This window comes from Urocampus carinirostris, chromosome 17 (genome assembly GCF_059441175.1).
Source record: "Urocampus carinirostris isolate Australia breed hairy pipefish chromosome 17, RoL_Ucar_1.0, whole genome shotgun sequence".
NCBI lineage: Eukaryota > Metazoa > Chordata > Actinopteri > Syngnathiformes > Syngnathidae > Urocampus > Urocampus carinirostris.
This window is the reverse complement of record NC_142365.1, coordinates 22515113-22528406: the sequence shown is the minus strand read 5'-3', so window position 1 is coordinate 22528406 and position 13294 is coordinate 22515113. Positions and strand designations below refer to the sequence as shown.

At 37.5% G+C, this 13294-nt stretch overlaps 1 protein-coding gene across 2 annotated transcripts in view; it reads left to right on the top strand.

Annotated features, from left to right (window-relative positions):
- Window positions 1-3774: 3774 nt before the first annotated feature.
- The window catches only part of abr (ABR activator of RhoGEF and GTPase), a 145851-nt gene continuing 136331 nt past the window's right edge, over window positions 3775-13294 (top strand). For both annotated transcript variants that reach the window (XM_088320482.1, XM_088320481.1), the window contains exon 1: window positions 3775-4716. In XM_088320482.1, the coding sequence (XP_088176608.1) occupies window positions 3972-4716 (745 nt within the window). In that variant the 5' untranslated portion in view covers window positions 3775-3971. The remainder of the gene's footprint in view (window positions 4717-13294) is intronic.

The window sequence follows — 13294 nt, the reverse complement described above, 5'->3', positions numbered from 1 at the left end:
AATAAAAAGGAAAATTCATATACCTGTAAATGTCTATTTTGAGATTCACGTACTGTATGTTTAAAGTGATTTGTAGCCGTTGTCAAGGCGGCTGTAGATTGTTATGTATTCATGTCTTTGTCGTCATCAAAGAGTATATTTGTAATCTCATATTCACGTATTCAAATGTTTTCTAGTTATTCGGTTTATATTATAAAAACACTTCACTGTCCTTTCAATCCCGTGAAAGTAGTTAAAGAAATAAATCTCGTATACTGATGCGGGCCTGATCATGTGTATTTCCTGTTGTAAGGTTGTGTTTCAGTTTGTTCCACCAGTAGCCACACGGGGGCGTCACACTACAGAAAAGTAGTTTGGGCCACAATGGGGAATGACTGAAAATTGACCTGCAGGTGCCAGGAGAACTCTATTTGATTTGAGATTTGTATGAAAAGACACTTATACCTTCTCAGTTTGGGTTTATGGTCAATATTTAACTGGCATAATCAGTACAACTAATTTCAACATTATCTTTTAAATCTTTTTTTATTGAATTACTAAAGCAAGGATGTCAAACTGACCGGATACAGACGTTCTGTTCTCAGGCAGGCCTGATCGGTGAAAGAATGCCATCTCCAAATTTGTAGCTTATCGTGGTTTTTCAGTATTAAGCTTTATCGTTCAGCCTACTTTAGTAGCCTACTCATATTTAAACCTGAATGACAAGGGATCTTTTCGAAGCATAACACATTCTTTCACCATCAATGGGAAAAAAATGATATTCATTTTTGGCTTTGATTAACTGGTTTGTATTAACATTTGAGTGTATGCAGTGAATAGCTGAACCTACTCACTCCGTTATACAAACTCAGGTAGGAGGTATGAAAATATATATAATTGTTGCCTTTCTGTCGTACTGGTTTAAAATGGATAAAAACAAATACAAAATAAAAGTTATAGCAGTGCAGGGGCAATATAATTAGACCGATATCACATAATTACTATGCTGGGCTTACTAAAGCTGAGAGTATATATTTTACTGCCCTATAGTGGCCGGAGGGACCATTTGGTTTGCATTTACTTAAACAAAATCATAACCTATAAAAACACTGATAGTAATGACCTAGAGACTCGCTTCTTTTTGGACATACTCAGAAATTTATGGCCGGCCTGGTCCTTGACATGCCCGTTCTTGAGTATAATTTACTAATGTAACAATTTACTGCACAAAGGAAGTATTGAAATGCGTTGGGCTGACCTGCGGAACCGATTGCTCTTATCTCATTTGTGCACTGCAAGGACTTCCTGCCCGATCGTCGACAGATTTTGGGATTGATATTGCTACATTTGCAATGGATTTTCATGCCATTACTTTTGGTCATATTTTTTTATTTTCAAGGCTATAAAAACAAGCTCCACAATCCAAGGTAAGCGCAGCTCACTGAATAAATGACTACATAGCCTTTGTTGTCATTATACAAGTATAACGAAATTGGAGGGATTCCCCTTCCAGTGCAATTAAAAAGAAAAAAAAAGTGCATAAGGATAAAAACAATCAAATATGTACCGTAAATTCTGGACTATAAGCCGCTACTTTTTTCCCAAACGTTCAACCCTGCGGCTTATTCAGTGATGCGGCCAATTTATGTAATTTTTCTAACGGCCGCCAGCGGCGCTCGAGTACAAAAGGTAAGATTTAGACCGGTGGAATATATGCGCCCAGGAAGACTGCAACTTCTTGGCTTGTGCATACAGTAAATTAAATTAGCGTAAACATACCCTCATCATGCAAAATGCAAAAAGAAAGACACATGACGCAGCTTTCAAGTTAAAAGCAATCGAGCAGTCCGATGAAGAAGGAGCGAGTGTGTTGCCAGCGTGTTTTGGAATAACGGACGTCAATATGACGAAGGTTCTTTCAGACACTGAGGAAGACGACTGTGACGATTCAGTTCTAAGGAGGAAGATGAGGACGGTTTACCGTGATTTTTACAAATACGGTATATTGTTTTTACCAGACCCGTTTACTGTGTTGCGAGCGTGTTGCTAGCGTGTTTTGGAATAAGGGAGCGTGGGATGACGTCTATATGACAAAGTTGCTTTTCGATGGCTTCAGTTCTAAGGAGGAAGATAAGGACGGTGTACCATGATTTTTACACGTACGGTATGTTTTTTTTACAGACCCGTTTACTGTGTTGCGAGTGTGTTGCTACCTGTCACAGGCACCGACTATCCATCCATCCATGCATCCATAATCTGCACCACTTATCCTCCGTAGGGTCGCGGGGGTGCTGGAGCCCATCCCAGCTTTCTTTGGGCAGTGGGCAGGGGACACTCTGAACTGGTTGCCAGCCAGTTGCAGTGCACACAGAGACAGACAATTCGCTCGCTCATTCACAACTAGGGACAATTTGGACCGGCCAATCAACCTGACATGCATGTTTTTGGAATGTGGGAGGAAACCGGAGTACCCAGAGGAAACCCACGCAAGCACGGGGAGAACATGCAAACAGAAGGTTCGATCTCATGACCTCAGAACTGTGCTGCACACGCGCTAACAATTGCACCGCCGTGCTGCTCCCTGGTGGCGACTAATATGTATTAATTCCACTTAGTAGAAAAAATCCAAAATCAACAATTTTTTTACTGAATAACTTTTTTGTAGCAATAGGAGGTTTTCAATATCACACACTGTCACTTTAAAAATAGGTTTATGAAAGACTTGTTTTTTTGCGGCTCCAGGTAAATTGTTTTTTTTTTTTGTTTCTGGATCCGCTATGGCTTTTCCAAATTTTTGGGTTGCCAACCCCTGGTATAACCCCAAAGAGAAGTGTATTATTTGACCAATAGATGACGCTGTTTTATGTAGTGCAATCGAAAACGTGTGCTACAAACATACCTGTCAACCTGTACGTTTTTGCCGAACAAAGTACGTTTATTACGCATTTTAAGACGCGTACGACGTACAAGAAAATCTGTACGGAAAAACGCAAATTTGTCAATTATGGGTAGCATCCGGTAAACACCGACTATCACGAAACAGCAAATCAATCAAGTCTAACGAGTTCGCCGCGGAAGCCTCTATCTCGGTATCGTTTTTTTCGTTGCAAACGAAGCGAGCGGTTTGATGCTACTGTGCGCACGCGTCTGCCGCCTGGGCATTTCCCATCATGCATCATTCCGAAAAAAAAAAATATATGGTGTACGATTTTTTTGTATTTTGTACGGGAAAATACGACAGTTTGTACGGGCATGGAGCCGTGGAGGTTGACAGGTATGTACAAAGCACGAGAGAGAATATAAACTACATGCCAAAACGCTTCTATTTTTTTTCTGCTCAGTTTTTGGGGCGGCAGTGGCTCAGAGGTAGAGCGCTCGTCTTGGGATCAAGGGATCCCAGTTCAAATCCCGGCTCCTCCGTGTTACATGTCGAAGTGTCCCTGGGTAAGACACTGAACCCCCAATACCCCCAATAAGCAGGTTAGCGCCTTACATGGCTGCACGGCCGCTATTGGGAAATGTGAAGCACTCTGTAAAGCGCTTTGGGAAGTCTTGACTTGAAAAGCGCTATAAAAATGCAGATCATTTCATTTCATTTTTCACAAGGTTTTTGGTTCTTTGTTCTAGTTCTCAGTCTGAAAATGTTGGAGACCCCCGATTTAAAGCAACAAAAACAATCTGAAGAACCGTTCGGGAGTCGAAAAAGACGACTCTTTTTGGTGAGCCGAGCCAAAAAAGCCGGTTCTTGATGAAGACCCGGAATTTTCATCATTCCTCTTGTAAGCAACACGGCAGATACAGGAAGTGTTGAAACTTTTCGCATGTGAGATCAAACTACAGTACACGCCTTCTTTTCACATTTGTTTCTCTTAGAGGTTTAAAGATGATCGTGAAGTGATCTGTTTGAGAGCATAAAAGAGGACGTTTATGCCAGGGACTGCGTAGGTGAATTTATTTTTAAGGGGGGAGCATCGGGCGTGAACGACAACACGATGTGGGAACAGGAGGAATTCGCCAAACATTGGCGAAACGAATTTCCCGACGGCGAAGTCCCTCAAATGAACCTGAATTCCATCGAGGACATCGAATCTCAGCTCGAGGCTTCGAAAATCAACCTCAAGCGGCTGCAGAAAGCTCTGTCGGAGGAGAAATTCAAGGTGATATACCTGCAGACCACCATGGCGCGTCAGAAGAAGGACGACGCGGAAAGTTGTCAGGGAAAAGACGTCAACTCCAATGCGGACACCTTCGGGACTAGAAGGGGGACGGAACTGAGAACGTCCCTGGGACATGGCGAGGTGTCCAGGACGCCTCAGTCTGGTAACCCGTTGAATAATAATTCCTTCAGCCGGGAGCGCAGCAGGTTCAGCGGCAGGACTGGTAAACCCGTTCCAATTCCGGTCCCTCCTCGTAAACCGAGCTACCCGAAACTGACCGAAAAGACGATTCATGATGACAACAGCGATAAGGAGTATGATGATTTGGAACTGAATGAGAATTTTGTCAGGAGTAACTTGTTGGTACCGAAGGCCGGGGGTAGAGACAGCCAGAAGAGGAGCAGCATCCACCAGGCGGACACACTGCGGCCTTTTCGCCTGGGTCGAGATTTGGACTCCGGGGAGGACGGACGGTTGTCGCCGCCTTTGCTCCATCTTGGACTTGTCTCGGGATGCAGCACTCCGGACAGGAGAAGTGATGGCTACCTCAGCTCAGAACATGACGACTCCTCGTCTGCAGGTATTCACTCCTCTGACCCGAAAATATTTGGTTTGTTATCAGGAGTTTACCTTGTAGCAACCAATGTTGTCCGACTGGAACAACCAATTCATGGGGCCCTAAGAATTACATTTGGGGCCCCCTATTACGTGATGATTTCTATACCTTCTAGAATTAATTCCATGTTGTACTCCAGGGGTGGGCAACTATTTGGAGTCGGAGGCTGCATGTGACATGTTATAATTCTTTTTAAATAGATTCGTTTCATCAAATTGATTTTGAAACGACCACAATTAGAGCAAAATAGTATATTAGGTCCCTATTTTAGGCACTTCATTTGTTATTTAGTTTTGAAGTATTACTGTAGTTTTTTCAAAAGTTTTTTTGTACTTCTGAAGTCTGATTTCTATTGGTTTTGTAGTTTTATTTGTAGAGTTACTGTTTTATTTTGGTACTATTTCTGAAGTATTTTTTCTATTGCATTTCCATAGTAGTATTTTTTTAATATTTCAGGAGTACTTTTGTTGTATTTCGAAAGTATTTTGAGTATTACTGGATAAGTGGTGCAAATAATGGATGGATGTAGTATTTTTTTCTTTGTTTTTTTTTCTTCCTATCTCTGTTCCATATTAGAATTTTGTTGTATTTCTGTGGTATTTTTGTAGTGCAGTGTTACTGTTGTTTTATTTTTGTAGTATTTTTGTGATATTTCCATAGGATAATTTCTGGAATATTGCTATATGTGTAATTTGCAGTTTCTGTTGTAATCATCTTGTGGTAGTATTTTTGTACTAATATTTCTCCAGTAATTTTTTTTTTAAATTATTGTATTATGTATCAGCATTTTTTTGTATTTTAGTAGAAATATAATTGATGTATTTCCAAAGGTACTTTAGGAGTATTTTTGTCGTATTTCCGTATTAGTATTTTTGTCATACATCTTTAGTATTTTTGTGATATTACTGTCGTTGTCTTTTTGTAGTATTTTTGGAACAAATACTTCTGTAGTAGTATTTTGCAATTAGTATTACTGTAGTAGTATTTTGTAGGAATTCTATACTATTTTTTTATTTTCAGAAGTAAATTAAAATAAATTATGAGGTCCCTGTTTTTAAGCACTATATTTGATATTTAGTTTTGTAGTTATTGTCTAGTATTTTTCTTGTATTTCTGTAGAAGTATGTTTGAATGGAAACACAAAGTGACAATTGGGACAATGTTGGCACCAAAAAAGTTCATCACTCCTGGGGGACCTCTAGTGGTTGCGGGGCCCTAAGCAGCCGCTTAGCTCGCTCATGCCTTGGACCGGGACATAGGTTTTTAGCCAAGTACACCCAGACAGCAATTTGGATCGCGATATTCGAAAGATAATCCTTAAAGCTGGATTGTGTCGTATTAGGCTTCCTTAAAAAGTTGAAAGTTAAACATTTTCTCTATTAAGTATGTGTTAACATAAACAATGCCCAGCTAAGTTCAATGAGCCCCAATGCTTTATTTTCTTCTGCGTCTATCTTACTTAATTAGAGCTGTTAGGGAAGCAACTTATAAACTTCAAGCAATGAACACTTCTAAGAAATGCATGTACTTGTATGCACATCATTAATGAGCTAAGTAAGGCTGCAACTCTGACTTTGATCCAGGAGATGGCGGCAGATATTAACAAAGTTCCAAATTCTTTACAGCTCTTTTACATTTGAACTATTATCTTCACTCATAAACAAACCATACTCACTACTATTCGTCAGCAACCACCTCGCCGCAGATCGATATTGCGCCTTGGGTTGTTTGGTACTGGGTCACACAGAAAGAAATATAAGTTGTCTTATTTGAGAAGACAAAAAGATGCCTATCTTTTTGCTAATACCGTATATAACGCACATTTTTTGTATACACAAGTTTTTACGGCTGCCCACCTTTGCACAACATTGGATGCAAAAGGATCAAACTCTGACGACTAAACCACTAGGGATGTAGTTTACATAAGAAAATCACTTATTGACTATATAAACTATGAACACAATACCAAAATCAAATATACATTTCAAATATTAATCACAGCTCCACGTATTCAACAATGTCATACTGTGAAGAAAAATAGTGTCATGATGAGCTCAAATATAATGCCTTTTCCTATGTCATCTACATCTTCAGTGATATAGGGATTACACAGTAGATTTAGGCTTTATAATTCTTTGTATTGGTATAATTACTAAGATTATAATTGGGTTGGGCAGCTATGATATTGTCAGACATTAAACCGGTCCGTGGTACAAAAAAGGATGGGGAGCACTTTTAGACTGCACTACGTTTTTTTGGGCCCTTTAAAGGGACAGTGTGTATTATTTGACCACTAGATTTTGCTCTATGGTGTAGTGCCGGTGTAGGCAACCCAAAATGTTGAAAGAGCCCAAAAAATATACTTGGTGTCGCATTAAATCTTTAAGCTTTATATCAGCATCATAAGAAAGGCAATTCATACAGTAAGCATATATACAGTATATGTATATATTCTCTGGAAACCGTTACGAATCTTTCCATAAGGGCTAAAAATTAAAAATGATAAAAAAATGGAGATATGCTTTTTTCCACCTGAGAGTAAGGATATTTGTAACTACAATTGGCAAATTCACCAGTTTGTAGCGACCTCAGTTGCTCGGCTAATAACCAATCTCTTTTCAGCCCTATTGCTCATTACTTAAGCACTGAGCAACCATGATGTCATTCTCAGTGGACAGCAAGTTTTAAAAAGGCTACCACTGAAATGGGCGAATTCTGCTGTATAATTAACAATTGCGTGATGATGCTTTTGCACAATCAAGATAATTGGTTTTAGAAATAGGATTGAAACATTTCTTCAGTCTCACTTTTACTTCCCTAAGCGATTGTCTGCATGACATGAGTCAAGTGCTGCTGACTAGCCAAAACACATAAATAGAATTGAGGAAGACTTTAAGGAGGTGGCAGCGCCTATTGTGACACATAGATTCCCAAATACATTTACTCAGTTAGTATCTGCAGTAGTTTCTCCTGCTCTTTTATTTGAAGCGGTCAGAATCCTTGGAAAGGATATGTTACCCAAATGCTTATGTGTGATGGTTGGAACTGAATGACTTTCGTGATGAAGTTAATTACTAAAAATGATGTGCACACACTGTATTGTTATATTATTTTATCAAAGATTGATAGCAGGTTCAACACTTGGGATGTATCAATGTCAAATGATACAATATAACAAATGTTAAAATGCAAAGTCAAAAGAGTATCTCATTATTATTAGAATTTGAGCAATATTATAGAGAGGGAGAGAGAGAGAGAGAGAGATGTAACAATACTGGAAAATGATACATGAGTGTTTACAAGCAAAACTTGTATTTTTGTACAAAATGTTAGTGAAATAGAAAAATGCATTAGTATGTCATGCAATGTTTTGTCATCTTAGGGTGCTCTTATTTACTCATAAGTTTGTGATTTACGTGAAGCAAGTGTAAAATATTTTCCGTTATTACTGATTTATGAAGCAGGGGCTAAAAGATTTCTAATAATAATCATAAACTACCTACTTGAAGGTGCTAGTATACACAGATTGAATACAATAAAAGGTATCAGATATTCGATTTTGTGACATGATCCGAATGGTATTGTGGACATTTTGATATAATTTTATGATATTAAGCTAATATCATTCAACTGGTATTTGGAAAAATGTCCCACATCTATGGTCAAAGACTGAATTGTTGCAGTTTTCTGATTTCTTTAAAATAGGGGCGGGTTACCTTTTTGACCAAAAAAACATTCAAGAAAAATATTATGATTTTATTTATTGAAACTTAAATGTATTTTTTATTATGAATATATATTTTTGGTGAGAGCTACATCATGTATTTTTAGACAAAATTTAATAAAACTGTCAAACACGCTCTTCAGACAAAATCTAATTCTTCAGTGCATTTATTTTCACTGTTTGACGTTTAGAGATTGGATAAAATCTATTAAATAATAATAATGCCAGGTCCTGTGTCCATATATCAACAAATACACCACTTAACATTTACCTCCCTCCTGCAGTTACTTAAGATAATTGAGGCTCATTTTGACCCTCATTTTTGTTGTAAATAATGGTTTCAAACGAAGGTTTCGGGCAGAGTTCATACGTAAAAATGTCCCAAACTACTGCAAACCGGAAGGATATGCATGTATTTAGGTGAGTGCCCTTTGTGTGGAGAGATCCGCTCACTCAAGCAAAATGCTTTGGGTGCTTGGCTGGCATTTTGGGGTGTTCACAGTTTGTTCTGTGGGTTTTCATCATAAAGTAGACAACAATCCAAAACACACAAGCAAGTCCATCTCTGAATGGCTCAAAAAAACAAAAAAAAATCAAAGTTCTGGAGTGGCCAAGTCAAACTCCGCATTTAAATCCAATTGAGATGCTGTGGTGTGACCTTAAATGGGCAGTTCATGCTTAAAAAAACATCTATGTCAGATTGAAAAAAAATTGGAAAGAGTGGGCCAAAATTCCTCCATAGCGTTATAAAAGATTCATTACCAATTATAATTTCCGTTCGATTTTTGTTGTTGGTGGCCCAACTCGCTATTAGGTCCAGAGGGCAATTACTTTTTTACATGGGGCCAGGTAAGTTTCGATTTTTGTGAGGGTGGGGTGGGGTGTTTCTTAATAAATGAAATCAACATTTCTGAATGCATTTTGTACTTCCTACGGTTGTTTCTGTGTGATATTAAAATTGGTTCCATGATCTGAAACCTCTGTGAGTGATAAATAAGCAAACACAGAAATCAGGAAGGGGGCAAATACTTTTCATGGCACTATACGTTCCCGACCACCCGTGTATCACATAACATCGATGACTCTTTTGTGACAGAATCAACTGCTTACCTTAATTTTATAAACTATTTGCGGAGTAATTAGGAATCCCGTTTTAATTGTATAATTGCAGCGGTCAAAGACATTACAGGCCATAAACCATTGTGTGGGTAATTTTCACTCAATGTAAACAGCTTTATTCTTCCGGTTTTGTTTTATTCAAGCCTCTGACTGCTGGATTAATATTTATAATGTCTCGTTGTTGAAGACAATGGTTGACTTGGGAAGATTTGTGAATATTCCGAGACATTTTTATGGCTACCCTCTACTTGGCAGTCGTAGCAACAGTGGCTCCCGGTCACCGGGCAACAGCAGCGAGCTCACGCCAGGCGAGATTTTTCCCTGCGTCATGGCTGCATCCATCAAGTGAAGCTTGTCCTAAACTGTACATTAACACTTCATTTTGCGGGATCATTGACTCACAGCACGGTGCTTTTTAACTTTGGAGTCACCACCAAACCCATTGTGAGTTGCCAGCTGGATTCGCTTCCTGAAAGGATTGCTTTCATAATGTCTGGCGTCATAAAAATTTATAATAGCTTTGTCAACTAACACGCAAGAATTTACACGCTGCTATTTTATTTGTTCATTTAGAACAATTATCACTGTGTGACTGCTGTTGTAGATGTGCATCTTTAGCGCGTCTCTCACTTAGAGGGCCATATGTTTTATGTTGGGTTTGACTTACATACTGTGACACCAGCCCTGGAACCTTTCCAACTGTTTTTTTTCATAGTTTTTTGTATATTTCATGAATAAAATGTTCTTCCGAGGGTAAGGAGAAACCAATCCTACCAAGTGTATAAATACATGTATGAATAAATAAATACCTACAAATACGTGCAATATGAATAAAATAATGCATAAATAAGTGGCATATTACCTAAATATATGACATAAATTCATATATCTATGCATTTTGTCGTTTATTTCGGTGTCTATCGTGCCATGCATTTTGTCATGTGCAGTATTTTGTTGGACATTTTGTTACGACCAAATGTAATCAAATTTAGGGGGAGGTTCAAACTGTCCTAGCTTTTTACTTAAAGCGGTTTTGTTCACTGATCAACCAATACAGTGAAACGCTTGGCCAACTGGGTCCCTCTGAATTTGAATAACATTCTGTTGTGACAAAACTAAATCAATGACAAAGTCAATTACATATTTGATGACGAAATACGAAACACAGGATGTTACACAGGACGGAACACACGAGAAAATCAATAGCAAAATCCACAGAAGAATTAACCAAAAAACGTCAAAACCAACGTCAAAATCCACCACAAAATCCACAACAAAACATATACCGAAATAGACAATTTAAAACAAAACATACACAGAAATAACTTCATGAAAAAGTCCACGACAAAATAAATGGCGACAAAAAATAATGAACACACAAATGACAAAATAAACTATGAAATAAATACCGAAATAAATAAATGAAAAAATGAATGCTAAAACCCACTATGAAATAAATACCGAAATAAATAATTGATGAAATCCACGACAAAATGAATACAGAAATAAATGAATGACGAAATCCACGAAATATAAATAAAAAAATCCACTACGAAAGAAATACAGAAATAACAAAATACACAGCAAAATACACCACAAAACAAATACCGAAATAAATGATCAAATGAATGACAAAATACATGACAAAATCCACTACGAAATAAATAAATAACAAATAATTGACACAATCTGCAGAAAAATAAACAAAAACACGTACTAAAATACATCATAAAGTGAATGACAAAATGCATAAATGAATAAGTACATTTAATTTCTGACGTATATCTCAGTATCATGTGATTAAATTGTGTGTTCTTTTATTTCCATGGCATAAATTTGTAGATATTTATTCATTCATATATTTAATTCTACATATAGCAGGATCGGTCCTCACAATTATAGCATTTCCTCAGTTGTGTGAGTAGGGATGTCGGTGTTTGACCAAACTGAACATATCATGAGGAAGCTACTGACAGGTTCAGATAACTGGTAAATATACCTGTAAATTGTGTCAAACTGTTTTGTTTGATAACAGCGTTTTATTTCTACATGAGCAGAGAATGATTTCTGCATGTCGCACATTTTTTCCTCCCTTGGGTCGACACTGTAGTCGCTTTAGTGCCGGCAAAACTTGTTCTAGCTCGTCTTGGACTTCGAAGGAAACGGGAACAGGGAGCTCTACTGTTTATGGTGAAAATGGTTTGGAGGTTGTTATTTTTGATTGCAATTTGTGTGCATGACACGTTTCACTATCTTTTAAAGCACATACAGTATGTCAATGTCTAGGCCCTCGGGCCACATTCGGCCGTGAGAAGGTTTTCTCTGGCCCCTGAAAAACGGTAATATTGTTACGTTATTGTATCATACACTGGAAATTTTTGCATATATTTTTCACTGTATGATGACTGTATGGAGTTTAACTGCCACTGGCATTGGTTTGTATATCATTGTCTTATGTAGCATCGTTGCTCACTTCGGGTCGCACTCAAGAGGACAGTTGCATGCTACCCCTAAACACAGGGCACTATTACACTTGTATTAGTGCAAAGAAAACATATCAATTATGGATATTTACTATGGGCCATACGAAAAAGGAAGGTAGCCTTTCCTAGTGGTATATTGTAATTGAAAAAATTGAAAGTGTAAGCTCCATATTATAATTGTTCCCCAACACCTACAGTATATGGGGAGGGATTTGTCACAAAAACAAATATATTCAAGATTCACTCTAGAGCTAAAAATGCACACGTGATTATTGATATTGCATATGTAAATCGCACATATATTTGTTGCTTTGGAAAATAAATCATTCACATTGGATATTTTCTTTTATTGGTAATGGAAGAATTGGAAAATTGGCTTAGAAAGTCCTTGAGTGCTTGAATTTGAATTTGAAAAAGCTTTATTTCAGTTAAATACAAATGTATTCAAAACATATATGAGTGAATGGAAGTATTACTATTTTTATAATTATCATTAGGATTATTTTTCTTGCGGTCAATTTAGCCCATTTTAGCTAAAATAGAAACTTTCAGCTACTAATTGTGCCTAAATAATAGGAGTTAGCTTCACTGAGGCACCTTCTAGCATCAATCTGGACTAAAATAATTGGAGAATTGTAAATTAATGCACATAATACAGAGCAAATATAATTGTTTTCAGTAGTAAGGGCTTATTTAGCCTTAGCAGTTAGCGGTTAGATGTTAATTTTAGTATCTTTATTGCGCTTTAGGGGGCTCTAGATATGACTAGCATAACATTAGCACCTAGTTTTGGCAAGCAAGTGAAGTCAAATACACTGTAATTAGCTGTATTAGCATTAGCAATCACATTAAAGGCTAACAATGGCACCTAACATTGCTCAAATAAAACATTGAAAATTTAAAATGAAAGCGCTGCAATTTTTAAAAAAAATAATAATGATTATTTATTATTATCTTATTTCTGTTTTACTTTTGGCTGTCGTCAGCTTGAACTGAGCACATATTCATCTTTAGCGGTTAGCTGTTAACTCTAGTATTGCCAAGCATGGCTTTAGGTGTCACTAGATGCGGCAAGCACATATTAGCAAGAAGCACTATTCGCTTCTTTCATTTTTAACAATTGATCAGTCTGGCTCTTGGCTTGTTGACAAATTTTCTTATCCGGCCTTGTTTCCATTTGACTTGGACACTCTTATTTTAAAGGGAGAGCGTGTAA